The sequence below is a fragment of the Pinus tabuliformis genome, chromosome 6 (assembly GCF_031772625.1).
Source record: "Pinus tabuliformis cultivar Carrire ecotype Pingquan chromosome 6, CPIR1, whole genome shotgun sequence".
Classification (NCBI taxonomy): Eukaryota; Viridiplantae; Streptophyta; class Pinopsida; order Pinales; family Pinaceae; genus Pinus; species Pinus tabuliformis.
Window position 1 is genome coordinate 1,599,392,494 of NC_142292.1, and position 23,919 is coordinate 1,599,416,412.

The 23,919-nt window shown below is 40.8% G+C and overlaps 1 protein-coding gene across 2 annotated transcripts in view; it reads right to left on the reverse strand.

The window, feature by feature from the left end:
- Nucleotides 1–1,673: 1,673 nt before the first annotated feature.
- Nucleotides 1,674–23,919, reverse strand: part of LOC149264964 (vacuolar protein sorting-associated protein 9A-like) — a 242,215-nt gene continuing 219,969 nt past the window's right edge. For both annotated transcript variants that reach the window (XM_089429043.1, XM_089429042.1), the window contains one exon: nucleotides 1,674–3,066. In XM_089429043.1, coding sequence (XP_089285169.1) covers nucleotides 1,912–3,066 — 1,155 coding nt within the window. In that variant the 3' untranslated portion in view covers nucleotides 1,674–1,911. The remainder of the gene's footprint in view (nucleotides 3,067–23,919) is intronic.

A 23,919-nucleotide genomic window follows, 5' to 3' on the forward strand; every position in this document is an offset into this window, starting at 1 on the left:
GCATTAAGTCACTGTCTACAAATTGCATATTGATTTAAATATATATTGTGTATCACAAGTTTTACAAAAACAGAATGGGATGATTCACCAACTATTTATAACATTGATAGGCATCTATTTTGAAATAGGGCTTCCATAATTTTAATTTAATTATCAACAATTAATAGGTGGATAGTAGAGATTTAACCTCTATGGAATAGAGTTGATATTTATCTCAAAGGTCGTTATGTCCTTTTTTCTTTCAATTTAATTTGAAAAAGGTTACAAAATTAAATTAAAATAAAATATATAAAATATTTTGCTTGTGAAATGAGTTATGGTTTTCTGGGTATGTGGTATTGATACGTCATAGTATCTGCCCATGGTACTATAACAAAGCCTATTTACAAGTTAAGAATATCAATGGTAAAAAATGGGTAAATCTCCTTGGTTAAGAATCTTGTTACATCTTTTTTTAAATGTATATATGTTTAACTCGTATATTTTTTCTTTTTATAATTAATAATAATAATAATTAATGTTGTAATTTGGTTCATTTTTATGTTTTTTAAATGTTGTCAATGTGAGGTGTGAAGTGTTTTGATTTCTATCCTGGATTGATGTTTATTGGCATTTACCAGCCATATAAATTTTATATGGCTGCACTAGTAGATAGACAAAACCACCCTAGCCACATAGTTTGGGCATGCCCCACTACAATATCCCCTGCCTATGAAGGGTTAGAGGCTCCGGCCTAGCCTATTCAAATGCCTGTCTGTATGATTCAAGGAACTAATGGAAATAGTTCCAATAGTCACATTTCGTGGCAGTGGAGGGGGGGGGGCCGCGCAGGGTCTCTCTGCTTGGTCAACCCGCTAAAAGTGTAGCAGTTAAAATTAAAATTTCTAACCATGTTCCTCTTATCCCAGAATCAGGAAGTGGACTGGAGAGAGCAGACAGATCGACCTGAAGACAGTTTCTTCCTAGTGTTATTCAAATGAAAGGTGTTTCACATCAGTGAAACGAACATTTCTTACCGTGTTCCTCTTATCCCAGAATCAGGAAGCGGACAGGAGAGAGCAGACAGATTGACCTGAAGCAAGTTTCTTCCGAGTGTTATTCAAATGAAAGGTGTTTCACAGCGGTGAATGGGAGAAGACCAAATCCAACCTCATAGTATTATGAATGAATCAAACTCGAATAGTAAAATAAACAAGGGAAACAACAGGTTTTTTATTGTGGCCCAATTTCTTTCCATCCTGAAGGTAGCAAATGCCTATAGAGCTGAGGACATACAAATGAAGTGACAAAAATCAAAAGAGATTAAAAACAATTAGCTTTTAAACTCAGTTTTCAGCACATTTCATCAAAATTAAGGAAAGTTCGAGATATCTCCTTTAGTAAGGAATCTAAAGACCATTCCGTGTCTCTGTCAGGAAGTAAACAGTTATATGGCAATCTACTGCAGAAATTTCAATTCATTAGTTTGCAAATGTTGTCACACAGAAACCTTTTTTAGTGAAATATAGGTCAAAGATTCATTAAACACAGGCCACTGTTATACAACAGACACTTGAGCTACAAGAGCGAAGCAAAATGCAATTTTTGAACAACAGCTGGGATGGAACTTGGAACTCTCCTCCAGGATGGTTTCATTTTTTCAGATTTTTTCAATGTTCTTGACCGAATTAAGATGTTTTCAATGTGCCATCCAATTAAGATATTGTCTGCAAATATTAAGCATGCAACTCATTTGTATACATAAAATACCATGCTCGAACAGCTTTGACGAAAGGAACAGTAAGCTGCCATTAGCCGGATATATTTAACAGAACATAAGAAAGGCTCCCTAAAATACAACTGTCAAAAAGCTAAATATAATTCAGTTTATAACATACCACCAGATATGAATACACCAAAAATGCATACATTTTACAGACCTTCATTGCCCTTGTCATTTGATGAAGCTACTTCAGAGAGTGTCATTTCTGCAGAAGTTATAGACGATTGTTCGCCTACAGTTGGCAATACATTGTCAGAATCTGATACTGACACTGCATCCCCAGCACTTTTATTTTCTGTGCCATGATCAACTCCAGAACCACCTTCATTCAAAAGAGCAGTAACTTCCATAACTATTGTTTTTATTCTGTCAGATGCAGGAACTTCACCATTCATATCTCTTGGATCACTGGAGAGAAATTGACTCTCTGAATGATCCGATTCCATACCCAATTGAAGGCCATCTTCATCAATATTTTTTAACAATTCCTGACTATAATGCTTGATGTCTGACCCTCCACTACCTTCATTCATTGTAGACAAAGTAGGTGCTGACATGGTTTTCTGATCATTCTGATCTCTTTCTTTCTTGGAGACATCTAAGTCAGCCTTCCTTGACTGTACATCACCTTTAAATGCAAACTGGCCCTTATGTGATGATGAACTCTCTACTGCTTTTGAAAGTGAGACATATTTTAGTACAAGTTCTTTGTAAGCAATAAGCAATGTTTCAACATCTTCCACCCTCAAATCCCCAGCACTTGCATACAAGAAGGGATATTCTCGAATTAATTGACCAGTATGAGCTGCATGTAACACTGCAGCAGCTTCTTTCTCTTCTAGTTTTTGTACTGACATTCTACTTGCTTCTGAACTGTCCTTGGCATATGCTTCATTACTCTGGTCCATCTTTCCAATAGATACTGGAGGTTGTTTTGCCGACATTCTACTAGCTTGATATTCACCTAGAGGTTGGAGTTCTTCATTTCCTTCCTTTTGATGTAATTTGTGTACTTGCATCTTTGGTATAGTAGATTCCGACATGAATTGTACTGCTTCTGCGGAAGAATGATTTGCAGGATAGTTGACATGACTTGTAGTACCATTTAAAAGCAACTTTGCTGTTTGCATGCTCTTTTCAAATTCTTTTTCGTCCATTGAAAGAGACTTGGCATCCATATTTTTAATGAAGGACTCCGCAGATACCAAATTAGTAAAGAAGTATGCAGCTTCAGAGACTAGCCGAGACTGTCGCCTGTATTGCTGGATATACAAAAGATTTGAATGCAACTGAGGAGGGTTTGCCTGCAAATTAGAAGAGTGAGGCTTGAGAACTGATTACCAACAAATAGCAAAATGGCACTGTATTCCATTTGACATGTTAGTTATATAAGACCTAAACAGTAAATGCAGCAAATGATGTCAAAGACATTATCAACAAAATATTCCACTATTATACAATTAAAAACAAAAAATAAGAAAATATAGATGATTTACCTATCATAAAAGGGACAGATTTACTAGGGATGCCATCCACGAATGGGGGAGACATCCCTTGGGTTTCCCCACAAAGTTTTCCTTGGAATAAACGAGGACTTTTCTTGTAATGGTGAGCAGGTACATGATGATGAAAGAATCTAGAATACATTTTCATTGAATATCACAGTTTCAAACAATTATTCTCCGTATTCAAAGAGGAATATTAGAACACCACACTTTAGTTACATGAATCTACTACAACCTTTTCCGACACTTGATATCTATAAATGCTAAATGAAAAGCCTCACGTGTGCTCTGCTTGAACAGAGGATTTCATTATCCATCTTCCTGTCACAAGAATGTTCGGCAGCACCATAATGATCAAAGTAGCATGCAGGCAGCAGAAAAATGCTGTCACATGGTAACAATAGTATTGATGATAGAAGACAGTTTGGGAACCCCAGATTGGGACTGAAAACCATGTCATCGAATTGATCTTGAAATCAGCCTCCCCTTTGTTACTATGTTAAGTGGTAATTGGAAGGGTTCAATCTGAATTTTAATCATTAGCATCTGATTTCAGCAAGGGTAAAATACCACAATTTTAAACATTAGTATCTGATTTTGATAGGGTTAAAATACTTCATTAGGGGACCAGGGAGTTAGTATATTCATTTCAGTTGGAATATTACTATCAAGTTTTAAAAAACCAACTTAATTTTTAATTTTTTTTCCATACGGCTATATCACATACGAATGACCTTCAGCATGCAAGGCCTTCAGCCTCAAATGCCTTGCCAGGCAGGAAATCCAACTACAAACCTCACCAAACCTAATAGGTTAGGGTTCCAAAAATGGCCATCTCAACATCACCATAGGGTGACAGGCATACCCAAGACGAGCAGAGAGCAGGGCACGAATTTTATATGTGATTTTAATGGTTGGAATAGGTTAGGGTTCCAAAAATGACCATCTCAACATCGTCATAGGGTGACAGGCATACCCAAGACAAGCAGAGAGCAGGGCACGAATTTTATTTCATTCAAATGTCTGCCAATGGCCAAGATATGGCCAGATCAGACTCAGATGTGAAGAAACCTTCTACTAGGAGACAAATCATTACTCACCTTCAGGCTTCAACTTAGAGTCATCTTCATAAAATTATAAAATACATAAAATGTTCAAATATATAATGTGTGTGTGTTTATCCATATCAATGTAAATATGAACAATTAGGCAACAAGTATGCAAGTATGATGATCTACATTTCAACTAAGGGTGAAAATAAGTAAAAACACATTGAAATGCATAAACTCTACTTCAAAGGCACATAAAATTAAAGTTCTAAGATGTAATCATGTGAAGAGGCACTTTACAGCCCAATATGGAGGAGAGGTTGTCACATAAGGTATGGGGGAGAGGTTGTCACATAAAGTATGTACATATGTGACAACAACAAAAAATATACAAATAAATAAACCAGCCTTGATCCATCTTAACATTGAATTTATTTACATCTTCAAGGATTTAATGCTTAATCCCTCTCAACACTTGATAGATCTAGAGTTAATATGGATCTAGGCTGTTATATAAACGATGAAGCTCTAAATGGCCTTTAGAGTCAATTGCATCCTAATCCACACCTAGGATTATGTGGAGAAAATATTTGATCCACTTGGTGAGGCCTTGGGGACGAGTCTCGAGTTGAGTCATTGTCACTCAATTCTCAACTCCTTTGTCTAGTCTAACTCCTAGTGAAGCCAATGTTGAATTTTTTACAAGATTCATAGTAGAATACAATTTTCTGCTAGATAATTACTTCCTAATGATTTCCACACAATATTCTCATGCCATTAATAGCAATTACACTTCAAAAAATATCAATAGTAAATGCAACGGAAACAGTAAAGATCAGAGAAAGATAGCCCTGCGCATTAGAGGCAACAAGTTTACCCTGGGAAACCCAAACTTGGGAGAAAACCTAGCAACTTTTCTTCTAGGAGAAATTATTCTTCAACAAGGTTTACAAATTCAACTTGTCTAGAAATTTGTGCCAATAACCAACTCAAAATACCAACCAAACTTGGTAAAATTAGCAACAATATAGTCCTGGTCAAAACCAGTCAACTCTGGTCAAACTTCAGTCTGGTAAAAAACAGGTCTTGCATTCAACTTGGCCATGTGGTCAAAGTATGGTCAAATTGTGATCAACTACGGCCTAATTCTGTGGGCAATTGTGGCCTAATTTTGCAGTCAATGCCCAGTCAAATGGCTCGGTCAAACAGCAGATAAACTCATCCTTCTTTTGTTACATGTGTGGCTGCCTCTTGGCATGTGGGAATACCTCCCAATGCTACACAAAAATCAACACTACTTCTTAGCGAGGGAGGTATTCTCCTTGGCTGCAACAAATTTCCCCTTAGCTAATTTTTTTCCTTCATAAGAAGAGTTCATAAGCTTGATATGTTGATGCATCTCTATAAATCACTGCATCCTAGAGTATGCAATGTGACTATCCTGAGCCATTTACCCCTGGCAAAATCAACATGGCCCAACCAAAGTCCTTTATGGCTCCTTAGATAAATGTATCAATCTCCTTTGGTCAAATTAGCATAACCCAGCGAAAGTCCATGGACTCAAGAGAGGATCTGCCCCTGGACCATTCATCCCTTGCCAAATGGCCTAGCTAGGGTTCTTTATGGCTTCTCAGGTGAATTCCATCTATCTTCTTTGCTCAAATCAATATGACAAAGCCAAGTCCTTCTGGCTCTTCAAGAGAAGATCTATCCAATTTGAAATTTCCCTGGTCCATTCACCCTTGGTCAAATCCACATGACCATCCAACTCCTTTTGGCTTTTCAGGTGAATGGACCAAGTCAACTATGGCATAATTCTGCAATCAATGCCCAATCAAATGGCTCAGTCAAACAACAGATAAACTCGTCCTTCTTTTGTTACATGTGTGACTACCTAGAGAGATAAGAGATGATGCAATGATGAATGATCAAAGTGACGTGTCACATCATATATATATACAAGTCGAATGGGTTGAATTTTGATCAAGGGACACACCCTTTCATGGTAGGGCTGACTTGTCCTTTTTTGAGCCTACATGATGCCCAAAATATAGAAATTTTAATTTAATTTTCATGATTCTGTAGAAATTTTTGTTTTCCCACCCCGGTTTTCAGTTTCTCCTTATTTCTCCCATATAGTTAAATGCCCTTTCCCATAACCATACATTTAACAAGCTGAAAAAAAAAAAAATTCGCTGAAAACACAAATTCTGGAAATTTTACAGAATGCTAGAAATTGCAGAAATAAAAATCAGCAGTAATAAACAGCCATTAAAACACATTTAAACACTGAGATTTTTGGTCAATGTGACCCTGGAAAAACCCCCTACAACTCTTGGGGAAAACCAGTTTGAGAGCTCTTCTTTATTTCTGAAAATTGCCTTTTACAGTGAGAAATTTTCAGCAAAAAAATCAGCAAGCAAATTTACAACTTATCTCTTTTCCCATGCTTCACAACAAACTGGAAATTACAGCAAACAGGACAACAATAAATGTTGTACGGTCTCCTCGATTTTCGTGCCCACTTTCAGCATTAAATGTTGTTGTATGGCCCTCGTTTTGCGTGCAGAAAAATCAGCAAACTGCTCCTCGATTTTTGTGCAAACCACTCTTCGAAAATCGTGCCAAAATCTGCATTTCACTGTGTACTGAATCAGCTATACAAATTTGCTCAACTGCTGCCTTGGAATGTGTGCCAAGCTGTTGTCTCCTTCTCTTCCCTGCTCAGAAATCTCTCTTGCTCTCTTGCTCTCCTTCTCCCAATCTGCTCATGAAATAATTTAATCGAATGTGATCTTTTCCTCATTTTCCTCCCTTAATATAACTCCAAATGACTTTTGGGTGACCCAAGTGACTTTTGGGTGATCTCTAAATCCAATGGCTGAAATAGATTTAGATCAATGGCTGAGATTAAATGCTCATTTAAATCTCACTTTTTATTTTTTAATTCACCCCATTTTAATAAAGACCCACTTAGTCATTTATTTCCAAAGTCACTTTTCCTTTCTAATTTTTCATTGACTTTGTAAAAGTCACTTTAAAATTAGACTTAGTAACTTTATCACTTAAAGTCACTTTTAAATTAGATTTAACTTTATAAAATTATAAAGTCACTTTAGGAGAAAAATTAAATTCTTTTGGACACTTTTCCCTAGGCCAAAGATCAAAGCCTAAGGGAACCACCTATCCTCCGGTACCAAATTTCAACACTCCCTCTTACCGAGGAAGGTGTTCCTCACCACACCCATCTTGTCTTTGAAGTAGACATGCTTGCCCCGTGGTAAGGCTTTGGTAAGGATATCTGCAACCTGCTCATCAGTGGAAATATACTCAAGCTTCACAACTCCCTTCTGAACATAGTCTCTGATGAAATGATATTTGATCCCGATATGCTTTGACCTGTCATGAAATACTGGATTCTCCGTGAGTTTAATGCAACTCTGATTATCACAGTAAATCACTGAAGGTCTCAACGGCTGACCAAATAAGCCAAACAACATCTTGCGAAGCCAGATAGCCTCACAACTAGCTAGACTGGCTGCCATATACTCTGCTTCCGCTGAACTCAGTGCTACTGACTACTGCTTCCGGCTGAACCATGACACTACTGCTGAACCCAACCCAAAACAGCACCCTGAAGTGCTCTTCTTATCAGAAGCACAACCTGCCCAATCAGAATCAGTGTATCCTGCCAATCTCACTCCATCTCCCTGCCTGTAGTCCAGACCATAATCCACTGTCCCCTGCAAGTACCACAAAATGTGTTTTGCAGCCACCCAGTGAACCTTCCTAGGCTCACACATAAACTGACTCATCGTGTTGACTGCAAAACAGATATCTGGTCTAGTGTTGACCAAATACATCAAGGAACCAATCAGCTGCCTGTACAATGTGGGATCCACCAACTCGGAATCCGAAGCATGAAGCTTCTTCCAGTTGGTGATCATTGGTGTCGACATGGGTCTACAATCCTCCATGTGGAATCTGCTAAGGATGTCCACAATATACTTCCCCTGCACCGGGAAGAAATGCCCCTCCTCCTGCCACACTTCCAAACCCAAAAAGTAATGCATCAAGCCGATGTCCTTCATCTCAAACTCCGTCGCAAGATCTCTCTTGCAGTGCTCTATGAGTCTCTCTGCACCTGTAATGATCAAGTCATCCACATACAGCACCAGAATGAGAGGCTCCTCACCAATCACAATAAAGTAAAGGTTCGGATCTGCCTCACTCTTTGTGAAACCCATCCCCTGCAAATATGTATCTATCCTAGAGTACCAAGCTCTGGGAGCTTGCTTCAGGCCATAAAGGGCCTTCTTCAGTCTGCACACATGGGACTCCTTCCCATGCACCTCAAAGCCCTGTGGCTGCTCAATGTACACCTCCTCCTGTATGAAGCCATTGAGAAATGCGGTCTTCACATCCATCTGGTGGATCTTCCAACCCATCTCTGCTACTATCGATATAATGGAGCGAATCGAAGTATATCGAGCCACGGGAGCGAAGGTCTCCTCATAATCAACTCCCTCTACCTGGGAGAACCCTCTAGCCACAAACCTCGCTTTGAATTTCTCAATGCTGCCATCTGCAGCATGCTTTACCTTGTAAAGCCATCTGGAAGTAACCACGGATTTGCCCTCAGGCCTCGGCACCACCTCCCAAACATCATTCTTCATGATAGAAGAATACTCCTCCTGCATGGCCTCTCTCCAGACCTGCTGGCTAGCTGCCTCCTCATAGCTAGAAGGCTCAGAGTCAAGGATGCTGGTAACCATCGCCATATAGCTACAAAACCTCTCAGGTGGTCTACTCTCTCTGACCGGCCTCTTCGGCTCAGCAACAGATGTGGCATCTCTCAAGGTGTCCTGAAGCCACTTGGGCTTTCTCTTCCCTGAGCATGCTCCTCCCATAGGAGAATGAAACTCCTCCTCCTCATCACCATCAGTAGCCTGAACTCCTGACTGTCTGTCTGCTGTCCTCCTGCCTGCACCTGAACCTGTAGAAGCTGAGGCACCGTGTGAACTGTCCATCAATGGACTCTCTAGTGAACTGCTTTGTGAACTGCTCTGCATGCTGCCCGGAGCACCACCCCTCTGGCTCGGCAAGCCACTGCTCACTGACGGACCTGACATCCTCATAGATGTACCTCCGGATCCTCCTGATCCCTGCCCACTGGATCCCTGCGACTGACTCAACTACTATTGAGGGTCTGGCTGATCCAGATACTCTAACTCCCATGACCTCCTAAAGGCCCTGTCCTCCTCGAACTTCACATCCCGTCTGACAACAACTCTTCTCTGTGCAGGAATGTAAATCCGAAAGGCCTTTGAGGTCTCACTGTAGCCCACAAAGATACCCTTCTCTGCGGTGGGCTCTAGTTTGGTCCTCTTCTCCTTGGGTATATAGGAGTATGTAATGCATCCAAAGATATGAAGATGACCAATATCAGGCTTCTTCCCAGAGAAAGCCTCCTCCGGAGTCATGTGCCCCAAGATGTGCCCCAAGGCACGATGCGGACTCCTGTTTTGCAAGTAAACAGCTGTGTTGCAGGCCTCTGCCCACAAGAACAATGGCAACCCCTGATCATGTAACATGGCTTTGGCAGCCCCTATGATGGATCTGTTCTTCCTCTCCGCAACCCCGTTCTGCTGGGGGTTGTAAGGAACAGTGAACTCGCTCCTAATGCCTGCCTCCGCACAATAGTCAACAAACTCTCCAAGGGTGTACTCTCCTCCATTGTCCGACCTCAAGGACTTGATCTTTCGACCTGTCTGAGTCTCCACAAGAGCTCTGAACTCCTGAAACCGCTTGAAGACCTCACTCTTGGTCTTCAAAAAATAAATCCAGGTCCTCCTGGAGTGATCATCAATGAACAAAACATAGTACTCATATCCACTCAAGGAAACATGAGACATCCGACCGCTCACATCGGAATGAATCAAATCAAGTATCCCCGTCGCTCTGCTGTCACTGCTGGGAAAAGGGGATTTGGCAAATTTGCCCATCGCACAACCTCTTCAAGTATCAAAGTGATCAGTACTGAAATCTGGCACACCTGTAGTGATCTCCTGCAATGTCCTCAAGACTCCATGATACATATGTCCCATCCTGCGGTGCCAAATCTCACACAGCTCAGAACTGCTAGCTCTGCTGTCGGTACTACTGCTCAATGCCAAAAGGGGCTGGAATGCAAACTTGTACACCTTTGCATGGTGTACACCTATCACTCTAGCTGAATCAGCTGGAGTGCCCCTGGGATACATCAACACCTGTCCTCCCCTGAACAGTACCTCATATCCTCTGTCCTCCAAAGCTGAGACGGATATGAGGTTCTTCCTCATCCCTGGCACATAAAGAACCTCTGACACCTTCAAGGGAGGTTTGGACTCCCTCTGAAATGTCACTGTCCCCACCCCGACTGCTCTAACAACTCTGTCATCGCCGAGTACTACCTCAATATCAGTGCCACTCTCTGAAAGCTCTGAGAAGTACTCACGGACTCCTGTCACATGACGTGAAGCCCCACTGTCCACATACCAGATACCTGAAGATGCTCCGCTAATCGAGGGAAAAACATGCTCCCTCTGAACCTATGTGGTAGGTGATCCTGCACTAGAGGACTCACATGTAGTGAACGCAAACTCTCGGTCAAAACAACCAGCAAAGTCCTCAATCTCTGCTGAAGCTGCCACGTCCTGGTTCTTCCCCTTCTTCTTCTTCTTCTCCGAACACACAACTGCATAGTGTCCCATCTTTTGACAATTCCAACACTTCACCTTGGATTAGTCCTTCTGTGTGTTCCCTTGTTTACCTTTACCTTTGCCTTTGCCCCCACCACTGCTTGTGGAAGCCTGTTTCTTCCCTTTGCCTTTCTTGCCTCCTGCCACCAGTGCTACATCCTCATCCTGCTCAACTGGCTTGGCTGCCCCAAGCTGACCTTTCCTGATCTCTGTCTGAATGCAATCATCCCAAAACCTCTCCCATGTGGGAAGGGTCTCACGTGCACAAACCCCATCAGCAAAGTTCAACCATGAACAGGGGAGGCCATTCACTGCAATCCGCACCAACTCAGTGGGTGAAATGGCCTCTCCAATCGCTGCCCACTCATCTCTCACATTAGTAATCTTTGTGAGATATCCAGCTGCACTATAATTACCCATCCTAATATTCTTCAGCTTCTCCTTCAGGACCATCTTCCGGTTCTCATTGGTACTCTGGTAGAGATTGGACAATGTTGTCCACATCTCATGGGCATTGCTCTTTCCTCTCACATGAGGAATGCAATGGTCTTTGATTCCGTCTAGAATCAGCCTCTTACCCTTGTTGTTCTTTTTATTATAAGTTGTCAACTGAGTAGCATCAGTAGGCACAACAACAGGGTTCTGTGTGGTATGCACCATGATATCCCAGACTTCTGCCTCCTCAAAGATACTCTGCATTCTCTCCTTCCAAACGCTGTAATTTATATGCCCATCCAGCCTATCCTCCACCCTCAATCCCAATAACATCCTGCTGTCCTAAAACTGAAAAATAGCACTGTTGTAGTAAAGATAAAACTGTTGTTTATGAAAAAAATCAGCTTGCTGGAATTTTCTGAGTGAAAAATCAGCGACTGTAATTTTTCCTTTTGCTGTCCCAAACTGCCCTTCAGCACTCAAGCTCTGATACCATGTAGAAATTTCTGTTTTCCCACCCCGATTTTCAGTTTCTCCTTATTTATCCCATATAGTTAAATGCCCTTTCCCATAACCATACATTTAACAAGCTGAAAAAAATAAATTTGCTGAAAACACAAATTTTGGAAATTTTACAGAATGCTGGAAATTGCAGAAATAAAAATCAGCAGTAATAAACAGCCATTAAAACACATTTAAACACTGAGATTTTTTGTCAATGTGACCTTGGAAAAACCCCCTACAACTCTTGGGGAAAACCAGTTTGAGAGCTCTTCTTTATTTCTGAAAATTGTCTTTTACAGTGAGAAATTTTCAGCAAAAAAATCAGCAAGCAAATTTACAACTTATCTCTTTTCCCATGCTTCACAACAAACTGGAAATTACAGCAAACAGGACAGCAATAAATGCTGTACGGTCTCCTCAATTTTTGTGCCCACTTTCAGCATTAAATGTTGTTGTATGGCCCTCGTTTTGCGTGCATAAAAACTAGCAAACTGCTCCTCGATTTTTGTGCAAACCTCTCCTTGAAAATCGTGCCAAAATCTGCCTTTCACTGTGTGTTGAATCAGCTGTACAAATCTGCTCAACCGCTGCCTTGGAATGTGTGCCAAGCTGCTGTCTCCTTCTCCTCCCTGCTCAGAAATCTCTCTTGCTCTCTTGCTCTCCTTCTCCCAATCTGCTCATGAAAGAATTGAATCGAATGTGATCTTTTCCTCCTTTTCCTCCCTTAATATAACTCCAAATGACTTTTGGGTGACCCAAGTGACTTTTGGGTGATCTCTAAATCCAATGGCTAAAATAGATTTAGATCAATGGCTGAGATTAAATGCTCATTTAAATCTCACTTTTTATTTTTTAATTCACCCCACTTTAATAAAGACCCGCTTAGTCATTTATTTCCAAAGTCACTTTTCCTTTCTAATTTTTCGTTGACTTTATAAAAGTCACTTTAAAATTAGACTTAGTAACTTTATCACTTAAAGTCACTTTTAAATTTGATTTAACTTTATAAAATTATAAAGTCACTTTAGGAGAAAAATTAAATTCTTTTGGACACTTTTCCCTAGGCCAAAGATCAAAGCCTAAGGGAACCACCTGTCCTCCGGTACCAAATTTCAACAGATTCTTCTAGGCCAACTTAGGCAATCTCTTGGCATGCGGGAATACCTCCCGATGCTACACAAAAATCAACACTATGTCTTAGCGAGGTAGGTATTCTCCTTGTCTGCAACAAATTTCCCCTTAGCTAATTTTCTCCTCCATATGAAGAGTTCATAAGCTTGATATGTTGATGCATCTCTATAAATCACTCCATCCTAGAGTATGCAATGTGACTATCCTGAGCCATTTACCCTTGGCCAAATCAACATGGCCCAACCAAAGTCCTTTATGGCTCCTTAGATAAATGTATCAATCTCCTTTAGTCAAATTAGCATGACCCAGCCAAAGTCCTTCATGGACTCAGGAGAGGATCTGCCCCTGGGCTATTCACCCCTTGCCAAATGGCCTAGCCAAGGTCCTATATGGCTTCTCGGGTGAATTCCATCTATCTTCTTTGGTCAAATCAATATGACAAAGCCAAGTCCTTCTAGCTCTTCAAGAGAAGATCTGCCCAATTTGTAATTTCCCTGGTCCATTCACCCTTGGTCAAATCCATATGACCATCCAAGTCCTTTTGGCTTTTCAGGTGAGTGTATCCACGTCCCCTGTTAGAGTCCCATATTTCATATGAGAAAGTGTATCTTCACATGATGATTTCTAGATTTGAGAGATGTAAATAATGATTCATTTCTGAAATTATTTCCATGAAAAGGTTGATCATAACCAATGTTGCACGAAGCGGGAGCGAAGCGGAAGCGCGGAGCGCAGAAGCGCGGAGCGCGGAAGCGTCATTTTCCAAAAATCTAGGAAGCGAAGCGTCCGCGGAAGCGTCTGCTATATATATATATATATATATATATATATTTTTATATTTTTTTGCATTTATACTCAAAACAAACATCCCAAATACCAAATTAATTGTAGAAGACATGAAAACATGCATATTTTTGCATAAATCAAGATAGATATGGCATCCATGATTCCAGTGTAGTTACTAGTATGTACAACAATCATCTATATTCTAGCTATTACAAACATACATCAAATTTTTAAGCATATTATAAAACATAAAACATTTAAGCATATTATAAAACATAAAACATAGAGCATATTATGATTTATCTAGCAAGTGAGCAACTGTCAACATTTGTCATGTCCAAAATTCAAATAATAATGTTTACAAAATATGTCACTTGGTCACCGCCAAGCCAAAAAGGTTCAAAATTCAAATTCACAAGTCTACAAGTCTAATGAGTAATCTATGACAAAAAGAAGTAGATTGTGAATATATCTACTAATCTCTCCTCCTTCCACCACGAATAGAACGTGATGGCGGGCCTCCACGTGGTGGCAATGAAGAAGATGGTCCCTGTGTAAGTCATGGCACTGGAACTGATGAAGAAGAACCCCCTGCTGTTGGTGTTGAACCATGGAACCTAGGAACCAAGGGACCAGATGGGGGTGGGGGTGGTGGCATATCAACACGGTCATCATCATCCTAGAATCGCTCAAAAAATTCATGCAAAAAAAAAAAACACTAGTTAACAAAAAAATTAAAAACATGAATTAGAGAAATGCTTTATAAGGGAAAATTGGAAAATTCATACCACAATGGACATACCTGGATAAGAGCATCCTCTAATTGCTCTAGTCGCAACACTCCATCCTCCAAATTGGGCTCCTCTGGATTCTTGTCCCAAATCAACAAGTCTTTATTAGACTTTGCATCTTCACAGTAATGGGACAACAATCGCAAGTTGTAATGAACATAAACCAAGCTCTCTGCCCGGTCTAAATTCAACCTGTTCCTTTTAACACTGTGGATGAAAGAATAAGAGCTCCAACACCTCTCTGCAGAAGAAGTGTTTACCACCTGTGATAGCACCCGCAATGCCAAACTCTGTAGAAGTGGAGTACCCTCTCCATGCATGTTCCACCACTCAAGAGCAGAAAAATGCTCTCGATCTTGAATTGCATGCATGCTCCCAAATGGACCAGTGTTGAGCGTATAGTTGCTCACCTGTCTCCGTACCAATGCAGCCTCCTCATCATCAGGGATTAATCTACTCAATGCAGCCATATATTTTTCGTGAACCTCTCTATCTTGGTGTGGTTTTTTCCTGCTTCCCCCCCCAGGTGCTGGTGTTGAAAGCCATGATGGATGATAGTATTTAGGTGTCAAAACATATGCTAATGCATGCAATGGAATATTTAGCATTTCCCATCGGTTTTGCACCTCTACACGAATATAATTGTACAAGGTGGTATCTCTAGGCTCAACAATGTCTTTAATCTGCCCCAACATGCTATCCATTTGCTCATACACCTTCCCAATTACTGGTCGATCTGAATCTGCAAACTTGATCATGTAATAAATTGGTTTGGAACTTTGGTGAATTGCAAAACATATTTAACCTGTGACCAAAAGTAACTGTCAAGAACAGTGTCCTTGACTACATTAGCACCATCTGTGTCAGTGTTAATTTCATCCCATGTTTCAGCACACACCAGATTAGTTAAAGCTTGTCTCACCCTCACTAGCCGCCTAAAGGTGAGGTAATAACTAGCAAATCTTGTCTTTGCAATTTTAAGCAATTGCAACTTGGAGTAAGTGCCATAGAAGTAGTTTACCCTTGTATGCCCTGTGATGAATTTAATGAGCTGCTTCCCTTTCCTGTAAACCTCAGCAATCCACCCACAATCTTTGTGTTTCACAATATCATGCATCAAAAGGTTCAATGTGTGAACCAGGCACCCAGACCAAAAGATGTGTGGATGAGTACGCTCAATAATTTTTCCTGCTGCCTTACAATTTGCTGCATTATCTGTGATCACTTGAACCACATTATTCGGACCAACATCTTTGATTGATTTCAATAGGAGATCTGCAATGTTTTGTGCAGTTGCACTGATGGAGGAGGAGTCATGACATGCAATAAATACTGCACCACTAGAAGAAACACCAAGAACATTTATCAAATGTTGGTTTCTAATATTTGTCCACCCATCTGATACAATGGATACCCCATAATCCACCCACTCATGTGTAAAACGTGTCAAAGCTCTTTGAACCTTAGCTTTTTCTCTTTCTAATAACACTGTTCTAGCTTTCTCATAGTTGGGGGCCTTGTATCCTTTTGGGGCTTCATTGATGGCCTTTACCATGTCATGCCAATAGGGAGAGCGAAGCACATTGAATGGTACACCGCAAGCACAAAGAAAACGGACTATCTTTCCATCCACATCATCCCTCCCAGCAACATTAAGGAAATCCCCTATTGTTTTTCTACCTCCAGAGGTTGCAGAAGTACCATGAGGAGATGGGCAACTACCAAATTTAGAGGTTGCACTTGATTCAGAATGAGTTTTTTGTTTCTTGTTTTTTTGTTGTGCAGCCATCTCTATTTGGATGTATTTTCTTCTTTGTTCAGTTGAAATGTTTGGGCAAATTTGTACCCCCACAGAACCCTTTTTTTCATCACTGTCCAGCACCCCACAAAGATGCCTCCTCAGACGGGTATATGAACCCGTATATGGTTTTCCTCCATGACAACCATGAGGGCACACAAATTTGTAAGATCCACCACCCTTTCCCCCTTCAAGTTTGGTCACATAGTTCCACAAGGGTGTTGATGTACCTTTCCCATCTTGTGCTTCAGTGTCCCCTTCAAGTTCATCCCCTTCCTCTTCAAACCCTTCCTCCTCATCATACATTGGGTCACTACTATTAGGACCAAGTTCATCCTCTTCCTCTTCCCCTCTATTCCTCACCCTTGCCATCATTAAAACCAAGAGTGGAATGATACATAGAAGCCAAAAGAACACCATCTTGGAATATGGATATAGGTGGTGGACAACCTGTAAATAAAGGAGCAAGTAGAAACAATGGGAAAGAGTAGGAGAGGGAGGAGAAAAATACAATTTTTTTTTCAAAAAAACAAGGGAGTTTGGGGTTTGAACTTACCTCTTTAGCTCTTGTAGATGAAGTCCTCCAAGCTCTTGCTCCAAGCTCCTCCTCCTTCTCCTAGCTCCTCCTTCTTCACTCCTCCAAGCTCTCCTCTCTTCTCCTCTCCTTTCCTCTCTTCTCTTCTCCTCTCCTCTCTTCTCTTCTCCAACTCTCATAAACTCAAAGTGAGAAAATGAGAAGAGAATGGGGGCTTTATTCTTTTCTAAACTCACCCTAACCTCACCCTAACCCACCCCCTCATGCAAACTCAAGTTAACTTTTAAAAAAAATTAAAAAAAATTCGAGTTACATTGCTGCACCCGCGGAAATTTCCGGAAGCGCGGATCCGGAGCTCGTGAAGCGTGCGCTTCCGGGCCGAAGCGAGGCGCTTCCGGAGGCCCGAAGCGCCCTCCGAAGCGCGGATCCGGGCCAACGCAACCTATATTCCAGGAATCGCTTAAAAAAACAGGAATCGCGCTTCATAAATTTTGGAATCGCGCTTCGCCTGGAGGTTCCGGAACGCTTCCGTACGGGACGCGATTCCGGCCTAGGATCCGGGGGGGGGGGCGATTCCTGCAACTATGATCATAACATTTGGATCCTAAATATCTTGGCTAGTCATCATCAAAGTGGTCAAATCAAAGTACAAGTATTGAAATTGACACCTAATTACCTCTACTCTCCCCTCATCAAATTTTTCCCTCCCCTCCTACTTCACTCATCCCATCCACTTATTCCATCTCCCCTCATTAAATTCCCATCAATCACTCCCCTTACATACCTTTCCCCCTCTTTTTCATACTCAAAATCATTCCTCATTCTTCATTTCCCAAAGAAAAGGCCGAGCAGCACATCACAACAAAGAAAGGAGGGTGATTTCCACGAATTCAGGCCTTCATTTTTGCTCACTGTGCAAAGATTCCCCCTCATCTCGACATCACCTCGGCAATATTTTCTCCGATTTTTTGAACACCTCACCATCCACAAGTTAGCCCCTTCAAAACCCATGTCTTGGTTTTTGTTAGATCGCCCTCCAAGTATGAAAACCATCAAAAATCCCTAAGGTGACTGCGCAAAGACAGAGTATTTCTAAATTTGAATTTTCACGCCCATTTCTAGTTTGATTCCACCTGTGCTTGATCAAATCGACTTAAATGCCTCCTAGGTACTTGCTATGACCATTGTTTCCCATAGATTTCTTGTTTAAACCTAAGAAAAGTCGATTTCCCTTACCTTTACCTAAACCCTGTTTGCACAGTCAGCTTTGTCCAAAGATTTTCATCTATTGACCAAGAAATCATTCTCACATTCCCTGCAACATCATCCCATCACCTTGTTTTAAGACAACTCACACCAAATCTGCCCCTGATTTCACTTGGTTGCCTTCATCTTTGTTCATTTTGTTAGGTTTACAACTCCTAGTAGATTGATCAGTATTGCTCACATCTATCATCCTCAAGCATGAAACAATGCCGAAATCACCATCACTTGCAGCGAAAGACAAAGGAAAGAAGGTGATTGATCTTGAAGAGGCTGATGTCCCTGAAACAAAGCCTAGAAGACCAAGGACCAGGGCAATGACTAGGAAGGAACAAAGCACTCAAGACATGCTTCCACCTCAAGCCCAACCTGTCAAAGAAGATACTATCAGAGCTGAAATTGAAGAAAACAAGGAATATTGGTTGGAAAGAGTCAATGATCATCTATTGAACCTGCTGCGTAAAACCAATAGAGACAATGACCTCCAAAGAAACCTAACAAGGCATTACTATGCTAGAAATATGAGTCATAGAGCAAGGATAAGGGTGATGAAGAAGAAGCTGCAGAAGACCAGAAAGCAACTGAAAGAGATCAAGCAAGCAAACACCAGAGAGAAGAGGAGAAACCTTGACACTTTGGCTGAAGTAGCCACTAGTTAATTTTGCAGCCACATCTGCAATTTTGTCTTTTGTGAAATTTTGCATGAAGTATGATAAGGTGTGGTAGTTTTATTTTTGAACTGATGTTATAAGGAGGTTAGGGAAGAAAAACCACCAGCTGCAGCAATCATTTGACAACTAAAGGGAGATTAGGGACATTTTGACCATGACTGCCCTTTGACTGCGCAAAGTCTAAAAGGGTGTTTTGACAAAGGGTATCAGTTTGAGAAAGAGTATCAGGGCTACATCAGCATGTTTCATACTCCTATGCATCCATTCATCTACAGCAATGATCAATAGACTCCTTCAAAAAACAAAATTTGGCACCTAAATGCACTTTGAATGTGCAAAAATATCAGAGTTTTCCTGTTTTAGCCATCTTTTTGAAAACTGTTTTGTGGACAACCAGAGATGAATCTTGGGAAATGGGAGGAGGTTTTTGTTCCTAAGATGCTAAAGTAAAATAACCTACTTCATATTTTACACAGGTATTACAGTGTGAGAGATCCATTCACATCTTTACAACCTATTTTTCTGACTGCACAATGTCCTGTTTTAGCCATCTTCTTGCAGAGCAGCTTATGAACAACTGGAGCAGAATTTGTGGAAACTGAGAGAGGTTTATCTCAAAAACATCTTCATCTACAATAACCTCTTTCATTTTTTACACAGGTCATACAGTTTAAAAGTTATGAGGGTAACTTGGAGACCCATTTTTATAGTTTTTACAAAAAAAATTGACATGACAGTCAGCCTAATCCTTGTCAAGATTTCGAATTTTTGTAAGATATGATCAAATCTGAAGTAGTTGAGAGATGGAGACATGTAATAGGATGAAGTAGAAGGATGGATTAGCATTAATTAGCATCTATCTAGTTGTTTCAAATCAGTTTTGGTTTAGTAAATGCAGCCCTGTTTTTCTGCATTCAGTTTTTAGGTGCATTGAATCTGTTCTTTTGACTTTTTAAAGAGGAATTCGGTCACTTAGTGAGGAATTTGAATCCCTATTATGTGTAAATATGAGAAACAAATGAGGTTAGTTATTAGATGGTTCTATTGCTCAAGATATTATGTAAACATTCACCTATTAATACTTCAAACTTTGAAGTATTATGGGTTGGAACCTGTGGAGAAGAAAGACTCATTGATGTAAAGCAGCTCACAGAGCCTCATTTGGTCAAACTTCAGTAATACAGTTGCAGCAATTACAGGATTCTCGTGTCACTTATGTTGGTGAAGTGCATCTATCTTTGTATCTATGTTTTCATTGTTTTTCATATGTTATTCATTGATTTCTGGATTATTTTAAGAAGTAAACGAATAGAACTTGTTGAAAAATACACTCTGCTTCTGGATTAATAATAATCTTAATGTTTTCTACTTGATGATTAGTATCAAAGTTCTTAACTACTCTGGTATAATCTGATTCCCTCATCTTTTCTTCTAAATCACACCTCAACCTTAAGAATCCAGCAAAGGTGCCTACCCTGCCTTGTAAGGTTGCTTGTAGAACCTGTCTTGATTGAACTCAACCTGTGACTCCATTGCCCAATGGCTTATCTTCCTTGTTTCAACCCAACTCAATTCTAAAATCCAAAACCTGAACCTAATAGCTAGCCTAATATTATTCAGAAGAACATAGCTAAATCAGATAGAGAGATCCCTCTTTGGGGTTGGAAGGGCTAGATTCCCAACTCCCAAAGTGGTTTTGTGGTTACCTCTACAATTATTTCCCGGCCTTATTAAATTACAAAGTGATAACATCCCCTAGTCAAATCAGCATGACCCAGCGAAGTCCTTTTGTCATCTCAGGAGATGGTCTGCCCAATCCTACAAAGACATCAACACTCCCTCTCAATGAAGGAGACATTCTGCATCATGCCAAGGTTATCTTTGAAGTATACAAACTTCGCTCTAGATAGAGGCTTGGTGAGAATGTCTGCAATATGCTAATTTGTGGATATGTACTGGAGCTCCATTTCTCCTCTCTACACCATGTCTCAAATGAAGTGACTTGATCAAATAGTCTTACAAGAAGCTTCCAAAGCCACACTACTTCACGACTTGCGGCACTGGCTGCGATATACTCCGCTTCTATTGTCTTGAATGTGACAAAAGTTTGCTTCCTGCTAAACTAGGATATCATAGATGATCCCACGCTGAAGTAGCACCCCCGAAGTGCTCTTTCTGTCCTCTGCACTCCCTACTCAATCTAAATCCATATATCCCTACAGTGTCACTTCACCACCTAAGGCATATCTCAAACCATATCCAACTGTACCATGCAGGTACCTCAACACATGATTCGCTACAACCCAATGTACATGCCTCGGCTCAACCATAAAATGGCTCAAGGTTCTTACTGCAAAGCAAATATCAAGCCTCGTGTTAACCAGGTACATCAAGGATCCAATCAACTACTCGTACATCATGGAATTCACCAAGTCTGAATTTGAAGCAAAATCACTTAGCTTCTTCAGATTGGTCACCATAGGTGTATCCATGGACTTGCAGTCCATCATATCAAATATCCTCCAAAATTTGGACAATGTGCTTCTCCTGCTTAAGGAGGTCTCTATACCTCCAATCCCAATAAATAATGCATCAGGCCAAGATCCTTCTTCTCAAACTCCGAGGCTAACTCCCTCTAACACTACCGCAAATTAATCTGTGGTAATCCAAGTTGTTCCCTTTGTTATGTAAGCAAGTCCTTCTGCCACTATAGCTCCCTCTGTCACTAAAGAATACTCTTTTGTTTAACATGGTCCCCTCATAGAAGGCATACAACACCTGGAGACCACCTGTCTCTAAGCATCTTGTCTGACAATCTCAACCCATGACATCCTCTTGGAAGGTTGCTCCTTCTATTCTACCTGATTGTTTGCTCCCTCATAACTAGAAGCTCTTCGGTCATCTGGCACTATCCTGAATGTCCTAACAATTTGTACTATCATCCCTCTCGAACATCAATCACTCTTGTTGAGTCTATGCTTGAGCTCTTAGGCCATACAAGAACTTGACCATCTAGCGACTTGGAGCAAAAATCTCCTCGTAGTCCACTCACTCTTTCTGGGTGAACCCTCTTTCCACAATGTTAGCGCTTGAAATTTCACCTCAGGCTGAGAAAGGTAAACCTCAAGGCTACATCAAACCATTTAGCCTCGTAGCTAGCCCTACGGGGCAGGAGAAGGCTCTCTCCGGTCTATCTCGTGAAATATTCAATGGGGTGAGATGACCAACAAGGTAACACTGATATTAGGCTAGTAAACTGATTAAAAAGGTTGATTTGGGGTTTTTTTGGGTTTTTGGTGGCAAATTGAGGAGAGGGCAATTTTGGGTGCGAGGATTGGACACAGTTTCTGCAGGGGGTTCCTTGGGGCGAGGTAGGAGACAGTGTTGATGCCTTTAACTGAGGTGGATGGTCAGGAATGAAAGGTGAGGAGCTAAAGAGAGCAAACAATCACTTTGAATTCTCTTTAGACAGTAGAAAACATTGAAATTAAACAAACTTAAAAGCAGAGCATGGCAAGCATGAATTCTTACTTTAACACTTCATTTGTTTAATGTGCAGAAGCAAAAGAAAGGAAATGAGTCACATAACAAGCTTACAAGTACATTGAGAAAAACACCATCAACACATGAGTCCACAAGAATCCCAAAGAGGACTGCAAAACCCTGGTCTTCTTTAGCCAAAAATTGCAGAGATACAGTGAAATAATACAATGATAGCTTCTCCCTCAAGAGTCCCACCATGAAAATGAGCAAGAAAGTACATAATATAGATGATCTAACCTCTTTCCCTGCCTCCATGGGTCGAGCTCACTATCCTAGGAGCTGTTTCAACCACTTCTAAACTAAGCACCACAAACTAGGCAGTCAAAACAACTTGCCTCTATAAGTTAGGAAACCAATCCATTCATTAAATATTTACCCTTTACATGAATGAATCTTCTAGAAGTGTTAAACAAGAGTAAAAGTGTCTTAGAGTTACAATAATTACATCAAAGATAATCATCTTCCACCCCAAAAAGTCAAACTGGGTCAAAACTGCGTTTTCTGGGCTGTACAATGCAATCTGGCAAAAGCTGCCTGACGGGTCGCACGCCCCTGCCTGACGGGTCGCGCGCCTTTGGAGCGATGTTTGAAGCACTTGCAGGTGTCCAAATTGAGCAAAAGTGGGCTTGTTGGAAAGGTCTGTGAGTCTACTTTCCAACCCAACTGGAATTTTTGAATTTGGAGGTCATTTGCCCTGTCAAAACTTAATTCTCCCAAGACTGGTTTCTGCAACTCAAAAAAGGGCCAGAAAGTCATTTTTTGGTAGTTTTTTGACCTTTTGGGGGACCAAAACTACACAAAATCTCAAGTCCATCCATGGGCATATGTAACTTTGCATGACAAATCTAGAAATGCTGAGTTTTTACCAAACTGAGTTGCCATGATGTAGGGTCGCGCGCGGGGTGAGACCCGTTAATGGGAAAAACCTGCAAATTGCACAAAAAATTCACAAATGACAAAATTTTCTCCAAATTTCTTGAAATTTGGGCTGGGAGTCCCCAATAAAGTACCATGCTCAGTCAAAGAGGCTTTGGCCAAAATTTGGAGTGGACCGGGCCTTTTCCGTCGTTTTAGTGCCTTGGCCAACCTCCTTGGATCCGGCGATTGTAATTTTGACATTTCTTTAAAACCATGACACCTGTGCAAAAAGTGAAGGAGGTTTTTCTTCCTTGGCATGTTGTGGACAAAAACCTCTCTCAGTTTTCAAAAATTCATCTTTGATTGCTCTGAAACATCATTTGAGTGAAACTTGTCCCGATGTGTGAAACAAAGAATTTTGTCGAAATGGAGCGAAATGAAGGGGATAGGGGGCTTCTAAATTCTTGGGGAAATTTTTGGGAGTGGGGAGGGATGTTAGGAAACAGGGAAAAGTGGAATCTCAGAGTTTGAATGAGGGGAAGGGGTCC